This window comes from Heteronotia binoei, chromosome 10, assembly GCF_032191835.1.
Source record: "Heteronotia binoei isolate CCM8104 ecotype False Entrance Well chromosome 10, APGP_CSIRO_Hbin_v1, whole genome shotgun sequence".
Taxonomy (NCBI): domain Eukaryota; kingdom Metazoa; phylum Chordata; class Lepidosauria; order Squamata; family Gekkonidae; genus Heteronotia; species Heteronotia binoei.
The window spans coordinates 44,594,528-44,615,832 of record NC_083232.1 but is presented as its reverse complement, the minus strand read 5'-3'; the positions used below and the strand labels follow the sequence as shown (position 1 = coordinate 44,615,832).

At 44.2% G+C, this 21,305-nt stretch overlaps 1 protein-coding gene across 1 annotated transcript; it reads left to right on the top strand.

The window, feature by feature from the left end:
* The first annotated feature begins 15,798 nt into the window (after positions 1-15,798).
* Positions 15,799-17,679, top strand: LOC132578617 (uncharacterized). The gene is made up of 2 exons (XM_060248813.1): positions 15,799-16,005; positions 16,460-17,679. Exons 1-2 carry the CDS (start codon positions 15,964-15,966, stop codon positions 17,150-17,152), a joined length of 735 nt encoding a protein of 244 aa, XP_060104796.1. The 5' UTR covers positions 15,799-15,963; the 3' UTR covers positions 17,153-17,679.
* The last annotated feature ends 3,626 nt before the right edge of the window (positions 17,680-21,305 follow it).

Genomic DNA, 21,305 nt, shown 5'->3' with positions numbered 1-21,305 from the left:
CTAATTTCTCTAAAGTGCATTAGCCTGCAAACCCAAAGATAATTTTAACACTATGTAATGCTGATCTGCTTGTTCTATTTATATAAAGGGAATTCCAGTTACTCGCTTCAAGAAAGAAACCAGGAGGATCTCTGATCTCTGTATAAAGAAATATGCTCATAGTCCATACTATCAAACTCATTCATCAAAATTGTAATCCTGTAAAAATGTGCTGAGATTAACTTGGAAATGTCTAAAGCCTTTCTCAATGACAGCAATAAGAAGTAGAAATCTGGATTCTTGACCTAACTTGACCACAGAAAAGCAATATCCTCAGCTCTTCCACATTGTTAAAAGTCTCTGTTTTGAGTTCTTCCCCTCCTCTTCTCTATTGCTCCAGGAAGTTTTGACTTAAGAAAAGAAAGCATAAGTATGTAAGAAGAGCCCTGCTGGATCAGACCAGTTTCACAGAGTGGCTAACCAGTTCCAACCAGTCCAAGAACAGAACATAAAAGTTGGAGCTTTTCCATGATGTTGCCTCCTGGTGCTGGTATTCAGAGGTTTACTACCTTTGAATGTGAAGGTTCCCTTCAGTCACCATGGCTAGTAGCATGGTTGCCAACATCAAGGTAAGGCCTGGAGGTCTCCTGGAATTACAACTTCTCTCCAGATGACAGAGATCAGTTCCCCAGGAGAACATGGCTGCTTTGGAGGGTGAACTCTATGGACTGTACCCTGCTGAGCTCTCCCTTCCTCAAACCCCACCTTCCCCAGGTTTCACCCCCCAAATCCCCAGGAATTTCCCAATCCGGAGCTGGCAACCCTAAGGCCTATCCTCCATGTACCCATTTAATACGCTTTTATAGAATTCTATAAGAACATAAGAGGAATCTTGTCTTAGCTATCCAGTATTGCTACCTGTACATTGCACAGAATCTAAGCAATATGCCCAGCTAGAATATCCCTTCCTGGGGAAATGCCATGGCTGCTGTAAAAATGCAATCCTCCTCTGTAACAGCAGCTACTGTGCTTGAGAGTGTCCTAAGGAAAAGGCAAGCAAGACCCACTTGGAATGTACTAAAATATTTTGTGTATGAAACTTAGGAAGCTCAGGCACCCTCACTAGTCTGCAAAGAGATAGTTCAAAGGCCATGTGTAGACAGAGACAATAGTAGCAGACTTTTAGACCTGGACTTGCCAGTCTGCAGGAGAGCTGGCTGGGTCAACAGATCACTGTTCAGCAAGTTTTCATGAACAAATCAGTTTAGAAAAAAGAATACTAAGGATGGCCAATAGAGCTTTATACAATTGTATATGGAGTGGGAGAAGTGGATAGAAGGACCTTCTTTTCACTGTCCCACAGTACCAGACTTTGGGGACACACAGTGGAGTTGACCCTGCTTAGTTTCTAAGATCTGACTTGCCTGGATAGAGCCATCAATGGCTACTAGTCATGGTGAATAAAGGGCACTGCATCAGACCTCCGAACACTACTGCTAGCACACAACACTTAATATTCTTTACCCATTGAGGTTTTTGTGGAAGCATGGAAAAATTTCTCTCTGTAGTCTGCCTTTACAGTGCTACAGACCTCCTTAAATGAGAGAAGGCAAGATTCTAGGAAAGGGCTAAAACCTAAGTGAACTGGAGAAACAGGAACAGAGATGAATAGAAGCTGAAGGCGTAGAGTATGGTAAGAGTAGAGAGAGCAAAACCATGCAACAAAGGTATCCATGACAACTCTCAAGGAGATCCACAGGGAGCGATACACATATTGGACACCCTGACACAGCCAGTGTGGTGCAGTGGTTTGTACGTTGAACTAAGAATGGGCATGCCAGGTCTAAATTTTCCTTTCCTTGACAATGGTACTCACCGGGTAACCATGGGTCGGTCACTCTTTTGCAGCTTAACCTATTTCATGAAATTGTTTTAAGGATAAAATGTAAAAGAGATAAACCTGTTTGGTGCCCTGAAGGGCAGGACAATAATTTAATAGACAATTTATCTAGATCTAATTTATATTTCTATGGAACACTTTCTTCAAGTAGCTGAGACACAACAGACATAGGGCAAGAAGAAGAAGATGATATTGGATTTATATCCCGCCCTCCACTCCGAAGAGTCTCAGAACGGCTCACAATCTCCTTTACCTTCCTCCTCCACAACAGACACCCTGTGAGGTGGGTGGGGCTGGAGACGGCTTTCACAGCAGCTGCCCTTTCAAGGACAACCTCTGCCAGAGCTATGGCTGACCCAAGGCCATGCCAGCAGGTGCAAGTGGAGAAGTGGGGAATCAAACTCGGTTCTACCCAGATAAGAGTCCGTGCACTTAACCACTACACCAAACTGGCTCTCCAGAACTAGAAGGTGAACATGTAAAGATACAGTGTTCCATTAGAACTGAGGAAAAGCCAGACTGAGGAAAAGCATCTCAAATAAATTATCTAGAAGATGTGTTAAAATCTGAACTGCTTCCATAACAGACAGTTATGACTTTAGGCATGATAGTATTGCCCAAAGAACATTTCACCATGCATGGCTTTTGAAATATTCTTCCCAAGTAGCTGTTATTTTGAAAGGACCCATACATTCTGCTCCTTTCACTACTAGCTGAGGAAATAAATACAGCTACAAGGCCCATTTATTACCGAAGCATATATATCTTTAAAGACTTCAACAAAGCTACAAGAAAGCATACAAACAAAGAGGTGCACATGATGATCTTGCTTGCAAATTACTATAAAGAGGGGAGATGTGCCACTTAGCAACAAGTTGAAGTATATGGATGAACGATTGACAACTGTCAGATGCTTCAGTAATATTATGGTACACATGACATTGCTCTTCATGTAAAGGCCAGCATCTCTGGTAATACAACAGACCTCATGTTGAGAGAAGAAACAGCATAGTAGGAGAACATTTGGAAACTGTGGCAAACATTGCTAAGGACACATCTGCAAGAATGCAGAATGAACTGATCAAAATGTCTGGCTAAATTTTGAGGAAGGATGTTGTCATAAAAAACCAAATACTTCCTTAGTTTTAGCTGATGAAACAGCTAAAAGTTCTGTGAAATAACAACTGTGTCTGAGAGAAAGGATGGCTGAAGCAGATGGTTTGAATACACAAATTCCTTGGATTTGTTTCACTTTCAGATTATACAATACTAGGCACAGCCAATTAAATATTGCCTACTTGGTCTACATTCTACTCCCCCAACTAGGATTGCCAGTCTTCAGGTTAGGTCTGGGGATCTCCTGGAATTACAACTGATCCCCAGACAACAGAGATCAGTTCTCTTGGAGAAAATGGCTACTTTGAAGGATGGACTTCAGGGCCGATTCCTCACTAGCCTTGCCGCAGTCTCATGCTCCTTTTTCCCACTGTGCTTCTGCCTGATTTTGCACATGCTGCCTTGGAGCTGCAACTTGCCCTGCTTCTTTCCCAAGTTCTCTCTGTGGCTTCAAAATCCGGTTTTCAGAGAATTCTCAAACCACAGAGAGAATTTGGGAAAGAGGCGGGGTAAGTTGTAGCTCTGAGGCAGTGTGTGCAAAATCGGGCAGAAGCACCGTGGGAAACATGAGTGCAAGACCGTGGCAAGGTTAGTGGGGAATTGGCCCAGTGCTTTTTTTTTTTAGCAGGAATGCAGTTCCGGCTGGCTTGGCATCAGGGGTGTGGCCTAATATGCAAATGAGTTCCTGCTGGGCTTTTTCTTTAGCCTGTTTTTTTTTAGCTCGCTTCCCTAAACTCTGTCCTCCCCAGGCTCCCCCCCCCATCTTCAGGAATTTCCCCACCCAGATTTGGCAGGGTTTTTTTTCCTGCAGGAGCCCACAGGAGCACAGCTCTGCCTTGGCTAGCCAGGGTTCCAGCTGGCCCAACCCACCATGCGGCAGCCATGTGCTCCCAGGTCAGGTGGTGTGGCCTAATATGCAAATGAGCTCCTGCTGGGCTTTTTCTAAAAAAAAAAGCACTGGCAGCCATTCTTCCCCCTATATGACTTACAAAATAAATGTAAAAATACCATTTCACACACAGACACAATAATGTTCAACTGAATGTGTATATTGTTTTAAATGGGATTTTTGTATTTATTTTGTTAAACCACATTGGCTTCACCCTGGATTGGTGCTGGGTTCCCTTGTCTGGCCCATTGAGGGTCACAGATAGCAAGCAACCAGCTATTCCTTTGGCCTTACTCAGGCTAGACCCCTACAAAAGCGGAAGAAAAGATCTCAAGCATTTGTTGGTCAAGGAGATGATGGATATCCAGCAGCAGCAGGAGAGGAATGTGAAGTCTGAGCATGTTGTCCTCAGACAACCTTATGCCACAGAAGTACTGTCAATGCAAATCATCTGAACATAAGCCTGACAGCCCAGTTAAAGTTATAGTCAGGCTTCCCTGAAACAGCATCTGATGACATCCTGGTATCCAAGACACTAATGGTCTGTGAAACACACAGGACTGGAAAATACAACAGAATCCATCATGTGTTTGCAGAAAATCATGCTAGTCTGGCACTTTGAGCACGAAGTGGAATAAGCAACACCAAGGCTAAACAACTTGCACAACAGCTGTTACGTGCTGCACAGGCAATATCTTTCACTGTTTATCTTACGATCATAAGAGGGAAATCTATGTTACTGTCAGTCATCCAAGAAGCGCAGTCTGCTCAGACAGACCTAACAGAACTGAAAACACATGTATCAAAGTCGTGGTGGACAGCAGAGCAACACAGGGGGAAGCTAGTGAGCGTATTCTTTTCTCCCTCACCACAACAACACAGGGAGCTAGATCAGGCTGAGAATTTATGACTGGCTCAAGGTCATCCAGAAAGCAGGTACAGGTTGCTCACTCTGGTTTGGGAAATGCCTAGAGATTTAGGAGCAGTGCATGGAAAGGGCAGAGTTTGCATGGGGAAGGAGCATAGCAGGGATTTGATACCGTTAAGTTCCCCGGGAGGAAATGGCTACTTTGGAGGGTGGAATCATTGCTGTCATCTGGAGGGCAGTGGTAATCCCAGAAGAACTCCAGACCTCACCTGGAGTTTGTCATCTGGATATATTTCTTTTACCCTCGCTGAAGAAATTCAAATGGTAACTGCCATTATATGGTTTAGAGAGGAAAAGAGAAATATGTTAGCAAAATGTTCAGAGAAATATTAAAGTCTGTAACTGTTTTATATTGTAATTTTAATCTTGTTTTTAATTGTTTAATCTCTGATGGAACCTGCCCTGAGCCTGCTTCACAGGGAGGGTGGAATATAAGTTGAACAAAATAAATTTTAAAAAATAAAATAAATAACAATTAATTATGTAAAAGTAAATTAATCCAGTGTGTCTTCCAGAAGCCTCTTCCACTAGCAGTGAGCCCTCTGGAAGTATTTTGTGGCTCTCTGATGTCTTCAAAGGTGGCAGACAAGTACCAAGTTACACTATCCCAACATCCTATTTTTATACTTGAACTGAGTCTCTGCCCTCTTAATTTTCTCCTCCTGCACCAACAAGAATCAACCAATCATAAGTGCTGTAAGAGGATACAACTGGGAGTCAACTGTCTCTTATTTTCTTTTACTACAAGTTGTAGACCAGGCTGAGAGTACAATAAAGGCTTAGTTGAGGGGTAGGATCCAACATCAGATCAATATCCAGATAGCTATATTGAAGATAAAAAGCCATATTATTTTCTCACAACACCCCATGGAAATTTTGAGGAAAACATCAATAAAGAGGGAGGGGTGGCAGAAGATTGCATCATAGAAAGGGAGGAGAAAGTGGGCAGAGAAGAGGTTGGTAAGAGGAATAGGGAAAGCGTTAACAGCTAGAGTATTTATTAAAGGGGAAATGACCTTTAGAGCTTGGGTATAGAACAACTCTCTAGTATTAAACTAGATAAGATTAATGTTACACTTTCATGTCACATAAAATAACTCCTAAGCAGGAGGCTACTTTGAATGAAAACTAACATATCTAATATGCTGTGTCAGGTCTCTTTAGGTTTGTGTCACTTTTCCATAGAAGACAAAGAGCGTTTTCGCACTAGCGTTTACTCCGGCGTAGCACCCCATTTACCTCCGGATCTTTTCCTGGTTTTCGCACCTGTTGCTCCGGCGCTGCGGTTTGCTCCAGCGCTTCAGGGGTTTCACGCCGAAGTATGTTTTTCAACATGCTTCCGGAGTTTTTGAAAACCTCCGGATCCACACCGGATCCACTCCTCGGAGTTTGCTGTGGGAAATCCATCCACGCCGGATCGACTGCTTTGTGGGCGTCACCCTCTCCCTTTCCGTCCTCCCACCCCATCCACCCCCTTGGCCAATCATCAGCCATTCGCGGCGCTTCCCAAAAGTGCCCGCACGGCCATTTTTTTTTTAAACTTCATATTTCTTGCGTAATAGCGATATTTCGAAATTAACAAATAGAAAAAAAAAAACCCTCCTGGAATAGCCTCAATTGCCACTTCAATTGGTTTCGTTAGAATTTTTTATTATTATTATTGACTTTAGTTGCGTTATTTCGCTGTTGCATTATCTCACAACTACATTATACATTGTTGGGGGGGGGAAATCTAGTGCCGACGCGGGCCAAAGTGTTCATGTGTGTGTGTTTTAAAAAGGCAATGCCTCCCTCAGCTGTGCCACCAGGATTTCTGGATCTGCACAAAATCGCCATGTATAAAATGGGAAGTTGGAGTCCTGCATTCTTCTCCCTGGCTACATTCCGCTCGGTTAGAAAATAGACGCGAGCTCGCTCTTCACACGCGCCACAGAAGGGGAAGGAGAGAATGGGGCGGGGGGGGGAGCTCTGGCAGCAGTAATCAGTCAGGTCCCCGTTGCAAGTGCCAGCCGGGGAGGGGGAAGAGCGCGGAGGAAATCCCAGCTTCGCCACCCGGGAGAGAGCGAGGCTGGGAAAGGAAGAAGCTGCCACACACACACACACACACACCCCTCGATTTCTCTCTCTTCGTTATTGCGATATTTCGCAACTTCAGAATTTGGGGGGGGAATCTAGTGCTAGGATTCTCCACTGTGAATGCTTCTGTTAATACATAAAGGGCTGTGGAGGATACTACAGCTGCAGCCAATTCATAAGCAGCAGCAGCACACGTGATGCGGTTTGTCCACGAAAAGAAGGGGAAGGAACAGCTGTGACTGCTCGATGTTACGTTATTACGTCCTTACGCAACCAGACTTGTGCTTAAAAAAAAAAAAGATTGACAGGGCATCGAACTCAAGTCGATGCCAGTGGGAAAACGATTTGAGCCGGGGCTTCATGGAAAGCGACTCCGCAAATGAGTCCATGTGCGAAAACGAGGAAAATGAGCCGGACATAATTGCGCCGTGGAATAAGGGGAGCAAACGCTAAGTGCGAAAACGACCAAAATCTCTAATTTTCTTCTCATTCACCAATGTTTTATCTCCTGGCCACTTGCAAAGAAGTTTCTGGAACTTTGTCATCATGGCCTTGGCCTTTTTCAAATTACAGAAAACCATCTGCTGATCTTGACAGTAATCTAGGGTTGCTAGCTTCCAGATCTTCTATTACAATTGCTCTCCAGGCCACTGAGATCAGTATTCTCAGAAAAGACAGCTGCTTTGGAGGATTGCTCTAGGACATTGTACCCTGCTGTAGCCCCTCCTCTCCCTAACCTCACCCTCTTCAATTCCATCTGCAAAATCTCCAGGTGTTTCCCAACCCAGAGCTGGCAACCCTGCAGCAATCTCATTATTTCAGGTCATATACGCAAAACCCTTCAGGAGAGAAAAAGAAAAAGGTAGAAGAACAAAAGCTTGACAGGGTTCCTTTTGCTTTGATTTGGCTGAGAACTGGTCTAAACTTTTGCATGCTAATTGAGAAGAGGGTCAGCTGTTTCTTACAGGCATAATGCTGAGACAGAGAAGCCTACTAGCTAAGGGTGAAATGTGAGGCACGGCTTCAGCTTCCTGCATAAAATTATATCTCTGAGTATCCTTAAGCAGCCCACTGTTTTCTCAAGCCCACCCATCTGAACTATTGCCTATCTTGTAGGCCTGTTGTAAAGACCACCAAGATAATGTATATATAGTACTTAAATGTTCAAAAATCTACACATGAAAGCTCTGTGATACCTTTTTAGTAAGAATAACCAAACACCACAAAACAATATAATGTTTGGAGTGCACTGTTCCAGTCTGTGTGATGTTCTACGCTGGTGCAGATTAGGCGGGGGGGGGGTCTTAAGAAAATGCTCTAAAGCTTTTTTCCTGCCCCCTCATTTTTGCTTTTAATACCCAGCCTGATAACAAGTTCTAGAGAACTCAAAATACTACACGTGGTTTTGTGTTATTTTGGTTGATATTACACAGGTTTTGCTTTTGGATTTTGCTTCTGATCAGTGTGATGTCACCTCTGTCTATATCTAAACACTCTATGAAATTGTAAGTATTTTTATGATTAAGGGAAATGGGAAGAATAGACTGTAAACTAAAAGGATGGGATACAGTTAAGAACAAAGACTCATAAGCTCAATTACTTACTCAAAAGACTTAAAGAGCCAGGTGTTTCATAAGCTAAATCCTTACACCTGTGGTGTGATTTTCTGATTGGATTGTTATGAACCGGTAAAAGAAGCTGCAAACACCTTTACAGCAAATGAAAAATCACCCTTCAATTGCTAGGACGTTGCTATGGTCATAGAGGCTGAACTACAGCTTTGCCTCCACAGCATTTTTCTATTGTAGGGTTGAAGGCTGTTAACATACAACAGGAATAAAACATGTGTCTGTCATTGCCCCTCCCTCTGACCAAGTGTCAAGCTACACCATTTCTAGAACTTGCTCGGGTTTTTTCATGCCTTGCATGCTGGCATTTTCCAGCTCTCCCATTGTCTGTGGTGCATACCACATCAGCCATTGTTAGAACAGCCACCACTCAAATGTACTTACCTACCATTGGATGAGTCTGCTCCTCTTTCCCACCTGCTGGGCCACTGGGGAAGCTGTTAGGCAATGGCTGTTGCTACACAACCAATCATACTTTTGTCAGTAAAAACCAACCAAATTTGGTTTTGTCAGTAACAGGCAGGGAGTGAGGCCCTTTCTAGGCCTGTTTTGGCCTTTTAGGGAGAACTCATTGGGTCCAGTCCTAACTACAGTTGCCAGCTCCAGGTTGATGGGAAATTCCTAGAGATTTCGTGGAGGAGTCTAAGGAAGCCAGAGTTTAGGGAGAGACCTCAGATGAATATAATACATAGGATTCACCCTCCAAAGCAGTTATTTCTCCAGGATGGGGAGAGAGATCTGTTGTCTGGAGTTCAGTTGTGATCCCAGGAGATCTTCAGCCTGCACTTGGAGGTTTCCTACCCTATGCCTAGCAGCACCCTCTGGGTGACTTGATGCCACCTGTCTGGCATGACTTAACTATGTCTGGCTGCTTGCTCTTGTTCTGCAGCAGCCCCCCTATGACACCCAATGTGATGTGGTAGTCAGCGTTTCAGAGCAGATTATGCCAAATGCAGATTCTTGTTGTGGAAGCTGACTGGGTGGTTTTAGACTAGTCACAAACATTCAGCTTATCCTATCTCACATGGTAGTTGTGCAGATCAAAAGGGGAAGAGGAGAATGATGTAAGCTACTTTGGTCCCCAAGATGGAGAAAGGTAGAGCCTTCAGGGAGGGAGGAGGAGACAGAAAGCTGAACTCAGGAGGACTGATAAAGGTGGGCTGATAGTTGGCTGGAAAAGAGATAGGGTTGCCAGCTCCAGGTTGGGAAATTCCTGGAGATTTGAGGGGTGGAGTCTGGAGAGGGTAGGGTTTGAAGAGGGGTGGGACCTAAGACAGGTTCAATACCATAGATTCCACCCTCTGAACCGGCCATTTCTGCCTGGAGAACCATTGTTGCCAATCTCCAGGCAAGGGTAGAGATCACTCAGAATTACAACTGCTTTCCAGATAGCAGAGATCAGCTTCCCTGGATAAAATGGTTGCATTGCAGGGTGGACTCTGTGTCATTATACCCTACTTAGGACACTTCCCTCCTGCTTTGGTCCACACTGTGGAGAAAGATTGTACTTTTCCTAGGTCAAGGCTGCAGGGAAGTGGGGGGGAGATGGAAAGCTGAAGTCTGATCAATTCCCCTATAGGAAATAGTTGCCTTGAGGTGCATACTCTATGGTATACCATATCACAATCATGCCAGGCCAAAAAAACACAAAAAGATCACAAGCACATGCTGATGCTAAATGCTGCAAAGACTGAATATGACAGGAAACGGTGGCAACAATGCACTTGAAACAAAAGAAATGCTCAGCTTCAGTTTCAACTTCTGTGTGACCATCATCATGTTTCCCTGCACTCTCCATAATTATTCCTCCTTTCCATTCTGGGCCTGTTTCAGGGCTTTGAGCCCCACAGACATGGGGACATACACACACACTCATGGGGGGAGGAGTGGGATGCCAGCATCTGTTTCAGCTGGGTGGAAAGTCAGTGAGGGTGGGGGAGTGAGTGAATGACAAGGGTTGGGAGAAGGGAGACAGCAAGGGTGGGGAGGTGAGTGAAGGCCAAGAGTTGGGGGCTGGGGGGGGGGAGACAGGGGGAAGACAGCAAGGGTGGAAGATGAGAGAATGTCATGAGTGGGAGAAGTAATGGAGTGCCAAGGATGCAGGGGTAGTTGAGAGGCAGAGGTGGTTTCTATACCCCGCTTTTCTCTACCCTTATGATTGCCTTCCCTTCCTCTTCCCAAAAGGCACCTGGTGAGGTAGGTGAGGCTGAGAGAGCTCTGAGAGAACTGTGAGTGGCCCAAGGTCACCTGGCTGGCTTCCTGTGGAGGAGGAGTGGGGAATCAAACGTGGTTCTCTAGATAGCAGTCTTCCACTCTTAACCACTACACCACACTGGCTCTCACACTGAAGACTGTTGGAACTTGTACTTCTCCATTTAAAAAGTACTTCATAGGCCTTAGGAGCGAGCTTGGAGACTAATAGCATTTGTAATGGACATCAGAATCCTTTTTCTTCAGAGAGAGGGAGAGGTTCATTGATAATGCTTTTCTTCTTTTCAAGGATTTAGGAAGGTATGGCCATTTTTGGAATGGTTAAACAATATACATCATTCTATTGAAGTTTACTGGGCAACATAGCTTGTTACAAGTCAATTACTTAGATGCTATGGTATTTATCAGGGAGAAAGATTGATTGGCAGTCAGGACATATAGTACGGAAACTGACAGAAATTCTTATCTTCATTTTACATCTCATCATGTAAAATTTTTGAGACATAATTTGCCATATGGTCAGTTTTTACATATAAAAAGAAACTCAAGTTTAGAATCTGACTATCAGAAGGATTGTAATATTTTGCCTAAACAGTTTAGAGTGTGGGTATCTCCAGCATCTTATCCACAAAGCTAGGGGTCAGGCTCATAATATTCTAAGGAACTTTTACAGGGATCAGAAAAGAGTGGAATATCTCACAATATACATTGGGCTTTCAATTTTACACCTCTAGTGCTGTCAATAAAATCTATAGTCCTTAAACATTGGCTTATAGTCTGGGATCTTCCAGGGTGTTTCTCTGCCACCAACAACAGGGTTTTTTTTTAATTTATTTTATTTATTTATTTAGAATTTATATCCCGCCCTTCCCACGAGTGGCTCAGGGCGGCTTCCAATAATAGATCCAACATAAAAATTAAACAATATTTAAACATGTAAAGGATTAAACATTTAAAACAGATAAAACCTTAAAGATTAATAAATATTCCAAATATATATAAACGAGATCTGGCAAGTGCATTAAATTCTCAAGCTAGGTATAGGCTAGCCGGAAGAGGGTCGTCTTACAGGCCCTGCGGAACTGGACAAGGTCCCACAGGGCCCTCACCTCTTCCGGCAGCTGATTCCACCATGTAGGGGCCATAACAGAGAAAGCCCTTTCTCTGGTGGATTTCAAGCGGGCTTCTTTCGGCCCAGGGACAGTAAGGAGATTTTGTGCTCCCGATCTCAATACTCTCTGGGGAACATGAGGGGAAAGACGGTCCTTCAGGTAGACAGGTCCCAAGCCATATAGGGCTTTAAAGGTGATAACCAGCACCTTGTACCGGACTCGGTACATCACTGGAAGCCAGTGCAGGGTCCGAAGGCCCGGCTGAATGTGTCCCCACTTTGGGAGACCCAGTAACAGCCAGGCCGCGGCATTCTGCACCAGCTGCAATTTCCGAGTTTGGGACAGGGGCAGCCCCATGTAGAGGGCATTACAGTAGTCCAACCTCGAGGTGACCGTAGCATGGATCACTGTTGCTAGGTCGTCACGCTCCAGGAAGGGGGCCAACTGCCTTGCCCGCCTAAGGTGAAAAAACGCGGACTTGGCAGCGGCTGCTATCTGAGCCTCCATCTTTAAGGAAGGCTCCAATAGCACCCCCAAGCTATCAGCGGCGCACCGTCAAAGGCTGGTAGGGGGATTCCCCTTCCCGGGCCGCGGCGACCCAGGCAAAGGACCTCTGTCTTCGCAGGGTTAAGCTTCAGCCCGCTCAGTCTGAGCCACTCAGCCACAGCATGTAATGCCCAATCTAGATATTCCGGGGCGCAGGTCAGCTGGCCGTCCATCAGTAGATAGAGCTGGGTGTCATCAGCATACTGGTGACACCCTAGCCCATGCCTTCGGGCAATCTGGGCAAGAGGCCGCATATAGATGTTAAATAACATCGGGGAGAGAACCGCCCCTTGGGGCACACCACAATCGAGTGTGCACCTCCGGGATAGCTCCCCCCAACTGCGACCCTTTGTCTCCGACCTTCCAGGAAAGAGGAAAGTCACTGTAAGGCCAACCCCTGAATCCCCGCGTCGGCGAGGCGACCCTTCAGTAGCCGATGGTCGACCGTGTCGAACGCAGCCGACAGGTCTAACAGCATCAGCACCGCCGAGCCGCCCCGATCCAGATGCCGTTGAAAGTCATCTACTAGGGCGACCAGCACTGTCTCCGTCCCATGTCCCAGGTGAAAGCCGGACTGAAATGGGTTAAGGACGGAAGCATCCTCCAGGAAAGTCTGTAGCTGCATCGCCACTGCCCTCTCAATAAGTTTGCTCAAAAAGGGCAAATTTGAGACCGGCCGATAGTGTGCCAATTGGGCCGAATCTAAAGATGGTTTCTTTAAGAGGGGACGGACCACAGCCTCTTTGAGCGGTGTTGGAAAGTGCCCTTCGTCAGGGATCTATTTATGATATCCCGTATAGGATATCTAAGATCACCATGGCAAGATTTAATAAGCCAGGAAGGGCATGGGTCTAATTTGCAAGTTGTTGGGCGAGCAGATAAGAGGATCCTGTCAACTTCCTCCAGGCTGAGGGGGCCGAAGCCATCCAGCGTATAATCCGAAGACAGGCTCGGGGCCTCGATTTCACTAACTGTCTAAAAATTGGCAGGGGGGTCGGGGCGGAGTGACGCGATTTTATCCACAAAAAATTTCGCAAAAGCCTCGCAGCCTATTTCCAATTCAATAGAATTTATTCTGCCTTGTGGCAGCGTTGTAAGTCCTCTAATTATGTCGAACAATTGTGCCGGGCGCGAAGTTGCGGACGCAATCTTAGCCGCAAAGAACGCTTTCTTTGCGGCTTTGATTGCCATCTCATAGGCCTTCAAACTCTCTCTAGAAGATGTTCGGGTCACTTCGTCTCGAGTACGCCGCCATTGCCTTTCCAGTCGTCTGAGTCCCCGCTTTTGTTGCCGCAGCTCCTGGTTAAACCAGGGCGACGGCTTCGAGCGGGGACGCAGAGGGCGCTTGGGTGCGACCTCCTCAATGGCCCTGGAGAGCCCATCGTTCCAGGACTCTACCAGATCATCCAGGGAATCGCCAGTGGGCCAAGCGTCCTGAAGAGCCGTTAGGAACCGTTCCAGGTCCATCAGGCTCCGCGGGTGAGCTAAAATACGCTCTCCGCCTAAACAGGTTTTGGGTGACACCCCCATACGAGCCTTAAGAGCAAAGTGATCTGACCATGGCACTGCTTCCATTGCAATATCAGTCACTGATATTCCGGCCAAAAAAACCAGGTCCAACATGTGTCCCGCCTGATGAGTGGGCGTTGTAATAACCTGGGAGAGTCCTAGTGTCGCCATGGATGACACCAGGTCCGTCGCCTGGCTGGAGGCCGCATTGTCAGTATGGACATTGAAGTCACCCAAGACCAAAAGCCTTGGGTGCTCCAATGCCCAGCCCGCCGCGGCCTCCACCAGGGACGGTAAGGCGCCGGCCGGTGCGTTAGGCGGTTGGTACACCAGCCAGATCGCCAACCCCTCCCCAACATCCCACATCAGGCCAACACATTCTATGCCTGGAATCTCTGGAGCCGGAAGAGCCCTAAAGGAATAAGCCTCTCGTATGAGGAGTGCCACCCCTCCCCCCCGCCCGCTAGTCCGTGACTGGTGGAAGACCGAGTATCCCGGGGGGACGGTCTGGGAGAGAGCTACCGTCTCCCCCTCACGCACCCAGGTCTCGGTCACGCAAGCCAGGTCCATGTCCTGCTCGGACAGAAACTCCCGCAGGGCAGAGGTCTTATTATTAATGGACCTGGCATTGCATAACACCAGGGGCGGAGGCGAGTAATTCAGCCTGGCCCTACTACCTGTCACCGTCGGGATGGGACGAAGGCTGGAAGGGGGTCGAGCACTATTATGTCTCGATCTCCTTCTCTTGTAATTCTGCCTCGTCCCACCGTCGTATCTTCCCTTCCCCAGGAGTTTTCAGAGAACTCAGTTTTTTAAAGACATACTTACCCACTCAGATATTTGCATAATGATAGAAGGGAGAAGGAGATCAAAGGACATAAGAAATGTGGCCATTCCCCCTCATGTTTCCAGGCATGGGAGACATATAGGATTGAATTCTCAGATTTGAATTTTGATAAATCTTTGTCCCAATTAACCACATGTGCAACTAAGAAATCCATATATTTATTGATATGTAAATGTGGTTTACTGTATGTGGGTATGCCAACTAAAGCCGCTAGAATTTGCATAGTGGAGCATCAGTCTGACATTAGAGGTGCACTAACGCAGCAGTCCCCAACCTTTTTTGCACCAGGGACTGGTTTTGTGGAAGACAATTTTTCCACAGACTGAGTGGGGGAGGGGAGGGGGGGGATGGTTTCAGGATGATACAATTGTGCGCTTTATTTCTATTAGTTTGGTGTGGTGGCTCAATGTGTGGTCTCTCGCCTGGGAAAACCGGGTTTGATTCCCCACTCGCAGCTGCTAGAATGGCCTTGGGACAGCATAGCTCTTGCAGAGTTGTCCTTGAAAGAGCAGCTTCTGTGAGAGCTCTCTCAGCCCCACCCACCTCACAGGGTGTCTGTTGTGGGGGGAGAAGATATAGGAGATTGTAAGCAGCTCTGAGACTTTGATTCAGAGAGAAGGGTGGGGCATAAATATATGGTCTTCTTATTATTACTTCATTGTAATATATAATGAAATAATTATACAACTCACGGCCCGTTTGCTAACAGACCATGGATCCCTGCACTAATGGATATGTCTCTTATTCAGCATTTCAATTTGGCATATCACAAAGCTGAAGACTTTAAATTTGTAATTCTGAAAGTTGTCAATATTGAAAAATATAACAGGGTTGATGTTACTAAGGCTTTACCTCATAGAGAGATGTGTTAGATACGTCATCTACAGACACACTTTCCAAAAGGTTTGAACCAAGCAGTGGATTTCACCTGGTTATGATTTTGTAATAACATGGCAATATATGGTTTAATGGCGATCTGTCACTTTAAATACTTTAATGATTTACAGCTGGGTTTGTTGCTAGTGGTTTTTTAAGCCCTTTGGTTGTATATGATCTTAAGATGCCCAGCTCTAAGCATGATTGATTTGGTAGTAATGAAATGGTGTCAGAAACTGAACCGTTGTGGTAGTATGCTTCAACCTATGGAATTGTACAGAGGTTTTGGAATGAACAGACACTGACTAGAAAAGTAAAACATTTTTATTCACAGAAGGAGACTTTAATGTCCAGTGGAAAAAGTTGTGCCGTCAGTGGTAGAATACAGGTAAGTTTCCAAACTGGTATGGTCCTGTTTGTTTGTAAAATGATGCTATAAGAAATAGTATAATCATCATTGTGATGTTATTTATTGTATAGTCCATCAGTGGAAAATTATTTTCAAAATGAAAGATAAAGGGCCAGCATCTTCATCTGGATTGGACCCAGTGGACTTCAGAGCATGCACTTAACATTTGGACTTTATTATTTACCCCTTCACAATGTAATAAATGAAATATGGATTATATAATTAATTTCTACATTACATTTTGTAACTTTTTGTCAGAGTATTTTTGTCAAGTATTTTTCTATTCTGTCACCATTGTGATTATTGATTATTACAATAATGTTGCTGTAAGAGTAGTGTGTTCATATAGTGTATAGCACTGCCATGGTTCTGCAAGTCTTATTACTCTGTGTATGTACCCTGACTCCTTCTCTGATTTTCATATTACTTTAAGGCAATGCACTCAGAAGCTGCCATTTTCTCCTGGGAAATGGACATCTGTAGCCTGGAGATCAGTTGTAATTCTGGGACAACGCCAGGCCCCACCTTAAGTTGGGACCCCCCCTCCTCACCTTCCACACAACTTTATTGCTTTAACAGCAAGCCATGTTTCAATATTTCAACAAAACCAACCACTCTAACCTTTCAAACTATGATCGAGCAGTCATCAGTCAGCAAGTCTTCCTCCCACCCTGTCTGTGACCTTCTGGGTGCTGTCTCAGCCCCCTGGGCACCTCCTGATAGAAGCTGGTACTGCATTCTTTGTTCCTTGGTCTCTTTGCCATCACCAGCAGAAACAGGCTCCCTTACTCTGACAAAAAGTTACAAAATGTTCTCCCCTCCACATCCTAATGGAAATGAAAGTGATTTTAAAATCTGCATGTGCAACAAAAGAAAGAACAAAAGAACCAAGAGTTCATGCTCCCCTGCCTCAATTTTATCAAATCAGACCTTTCCTGGTTTAGCCCATTGCAGTGGCTGTTTAAAATTATGGGGAAGGTACCATGATTCAGCACATTTCTATTATTTTAGTGGAAACAAGATTGACAGGACATTACCAACCACATCACCAACCCAACCACAGTTCCAGTGCATCAAAGCATTTTTGCCTTTAAAAGTGGAAAGCTGGTGCTGCAAGACCATTTAAAACCAAGATATCATTTATATTGTTCCGTATCAGCTCTGAAAAACTGAGGGTTGGGAGGGAGAACCACAGAAAACCCTGAGTGCAATGGATTGATCACAAGGCCTTTTGGACTCTCCATTTTAAAAAAATGTTGGCAATTCCAGACTACATGTCTTGTGTGACCCCAGCCCTGGTTAGGAAACCATAACTTGTGCTGCAGAAATACCAACTGCGGTTTTTCATGAAAGGGGAAATGTCGAATTTATGAACCATGCATAAGAGGAGAGTTCTTGTGAGCCTAAGGATTCCTCAGATTAATTAATCCCCAGTGGCAAAACACAGTGGATCAAATGGATCATGCAGTTTTAGAGAAAACCTTGTGGTGACCAGAATATCTTTTGGAGGACCAGGTAGTCTGCAGCTCATATTGTTTTCTAAGTTTGTAAACTTAGCATTGTTCATTGGTTGTCTTTTTTTGGTTCTGTTACACTGTTTTTTATATTCTGTAATCCACCTAGATGTCAATGAGAAATAAATAAATAAAAATCATATATAGTTCAAGTACTTTCTTAGCCACAGCTTGTGACACATTAGAGCAGCTTGTGTTGACGCCATACAGGCTTCTGACGTCAGAGCCATCCCCAACCCAAGCAACCACACCATAGTACTACTGTCCTAGAGCAGAGGTGGCCAACGGTAGCTCTCCAGATGTTTTTTGCCTACAACTCCCATCAGCCCCAGCCATTGGCCATGCTGGCTGGGGCTGATGGGAGTTATAGGCAAAAAACATCTGGAGAGCTACCGTTGGCCACCCCTGTCCTAGAAAATCCCCATCCATGCAGCACATTAGCTTTTGAGTCCTTGGCCTAAATGGAAGGAAGGCCTTTGAGGCCCATCAAAACCATAGCAACCTGTGTTACCTTGCCTCATGTCATCTTTTTTTTTTTTTTTTAAAAGGGAGTTTGTTTATTTTAAACAATTAAGCATCTGTTTCCACAGTACTTTACTTGTGTTTCAGTGCCTGCTTCATATAATGGTTATCCAGCCAGTGAGCTTGTTATTGCACTTGTAGTCAACATATTGAAATGTCCCATTGTGTCTCCTTACATAGCTCTCATTTCTCAATGGATGTTTTGCAAGTGTGTGGCTGTATTTACGGAAACCTGAACTCACTCTGCTGTTCTTAGCACAGTTGTTGGTTGGCTCATACTGCCCTATATACCCATAAAATACAATATAAAAAAAACCCCACAGTGCCTTCATCCAAATTCCTTTGTTGGTTTTCCTTTAAGGGCAATGAATATGCATATCACTTGAAAGCAGACCACTCATCAGGAACATTTCTCAAAACTTCAACAGCATAACGGGTTTTTCTGCACTGCAACTGTGAATACTACTCCATGTGTCCACTTTGTACAAATTCAAACCTTTGTCTTGATATTTTTTTTAGTAATGAACCAAAATACAGGGAAGAATGATGCAAGGGGATGTAAATAACAAATACTATTTTTGACATATAAAATTCAGAATTAGGTCTAAACAGAAACGTCCATTAAAAAGATGGAAGCATATTGCACAGAATCTCCAAGGAAGCATAGGTGTAACAAAGGTAAATCTGAGGTTTTTTCAATGTTTGCTGTGATAGCTGGTGCTGGCACTTTTCCAGTTTTTCTTCCATTTGTAATGACAACAATGTGATCATTGAACTGAAATATGTTGTAGGAGGAATTAACATAGTTGTGAATCTCTCATCTGTTGAGCTAGAAGGGAGAGCCGTCAGCATACTTCCTTCCAGTACCAAGATGCTGCAGTTCTTAAGAAAACCAAACTTTACTCAAATAGGTAAGTATTTAAATAAAATCTGTTCTGCAGCTGTCAGGGAGTCCTAAGCTGAACCCCATGGGTCCCCAGGGTTATTGCATACAAGTGAGCAGATGTTTCTTTAACTAAATAAAAGGTTTATAAAGTGTTATTCCATTTTTATCAAAATAAAGGTTCAATCTACATGCAACACATTATTTCAGAATCATTATTTCAGAAAATTAACTTAGTTATTTAACATTTTCCAGGACCAGTGCTAGGCGGCTCAAACCTTAATTCAAGAGTCAAAAGGCCATAGCTCAAGCCTTCTCTATGTTGCTGACAATTGCAATTCAGAATAAACTCTAGGAGGGTCAATTCAGAATAAACTCTAAGAGGGTTGTACACTATCCAACGTGTACAAGCAATACTGTGATAAAAACGCTGTAGTAACAAAATAATAAAGAATTATAACATATATTTGTGCGGTTCATTAAGTCGTAAATGTACAAAATGATTGCTAGAGTGTAAACATCCAAGTAGTACAAAAGTACTGCAAATACATGTATATGGTATTCGGTTACGAAAAGACACTCCTCCTAGAATATAAATCTATGCACTTTCAGAAAACACATGTCCTACGTAGGAGGTCAACAAGGTTTGAAACCAATATAGGGTTTCAAATATAATGAACAATAAAAGACTCCTCACAGCCCAAGAGAGCCTGCCATGAGTGAGACAAAAGGGGGTGAAAACAAATCATTTGTGGAAGTCTCTTCCTCAAATGATAAAATGACAGACCGGACAAGGCATCTGGATGTTTAACTGCCTTCTAAAGCCACCCAGGTCGAACGCACAAGTCTTAAGCCCAACTCTCCAAGGAGTTCTAATACGATTTAACTGAGGCACCAATCACTGCTTGTATATTGACAAAATTTCCTCTGGTTCTGATGGTTGGAGAGGTGTCAGAACCATCAGAACCAGAGGAACTTTCGTCAATATGCAAACAGTGATTGGCACCTCAATATGCATGTATTTGCAGTACTTTTGTACTACTTGGATGTTTACACTCGAGCAATAATTTTGTACATTTATGTGAACCACACAAATATATAATTCTTTATGTTAGTACAGCATTTTTATCACAGTATCACTTATATAGGTTGGATAGTGATTACAATTCAAGTATGACATAGTTCAGGGGTGGCCAACGGTAGCTATCTAGATGCTTTTTGCCTACAACTACCATCAGCCCCAGCCAGCATGGCCAATGGCTGGGGCTGATGGGAGTTGTAGGCAAAAAAACAATCTGGAGCGCTACTGTTGGCCACCCCTGACATAGTTCAGGCTTTAATCAGAATCCAATTCAGCTTTCTTTTCTAGGTTCTTAACTCAATTATAGTTGTCTGGCCAAACAGCATCAGCTGATGATGACATCCAATCAGTGCATAGTATTGCTGGAATCCTCTAGGAAATTACCTTGCCACTCTTGACCTCCTCCCGCCCATCCTGTGGGCCATAAGTTCTCATAAGAAGCTAATTACCATTTCTCAGCTGTAGTGTACAGGAGCTTCATGCAAAGACCCTTTGCTAGATCAGCTTCTGGCAACTGCACTCAGATTGGCCCCTCTTGCTGAGGCAGCCAATCAGGAAATAACCAGTTGATTCAATCATGCGAATGAAGGATTCTGAACACCTGTTTTCTACTGGACTGTTTAAATGTCGGAGGTGTGTTTGGGGTGGAGTTTTTGTGTATACAGTTATGGCTTGCCGTGCGTGTGTTAGAGTATGTTCTCACTAAATAACAAACTATGCTGAAATCACTCTAGCATCTGAACTCACTACTTAACATCAGCTCTGGCCTTGAAGATGATAAGGGCCATGGAGGCCAAAAGATCAATTATTAACACTTGTAAGATGGAACGAATCCAGTACCATGCATGTTAACCTTTGAGGGGGAAGTCAGAGGAGCTTTGACTGATAGTGACACTATTCTTCCTCCTGCTGCCAAACCAGATAAGCCAGAATGTAAGGCAAAACAAAAGATGTAACTTAATACTGGTATAAATACATTCTGTAATTACAGAAGATTGGGAAGGCGCTGGGAGAACTGGAGGGAGCCGCGGGTCAAAATGTGCCCACACAGCATTGATTGCTTGATCCTATGAAAACAGAAGCCCGGAGGTGGAGCAACAGCACTGTGGAATTGGTCTAAGTCTCCCCTTTACTGTTGCTTCCTAAACCTAACCCAAAAGGGCAAGAACAATTTCTTTGTAAGGAAAGGATGAAAAGTATGGAATAATTTTCTTTAGTAAAAAAAGAAAGAAGAAACATGACAGAAGTTGATAAAATTAACCATGATTTAGAGAAAGTG

Bases quoted from the DNA above. Each gene is read 5' to 3' on its own strand.
- LOC132578617 (XM_060248813.1), top strand. From the start codon at position 15,964: ATGTCCAGTGGAAAAAGTTGTGCCGTCAGTGGTAGAATACAG. The intron at 16,006-16,459 runs GTAAGTTTCCAA...TATTACTTTAAG, and splicing joins CCGTCAGTGGTAGAATACAG to GCAATGCACTCAGAAGCTGC.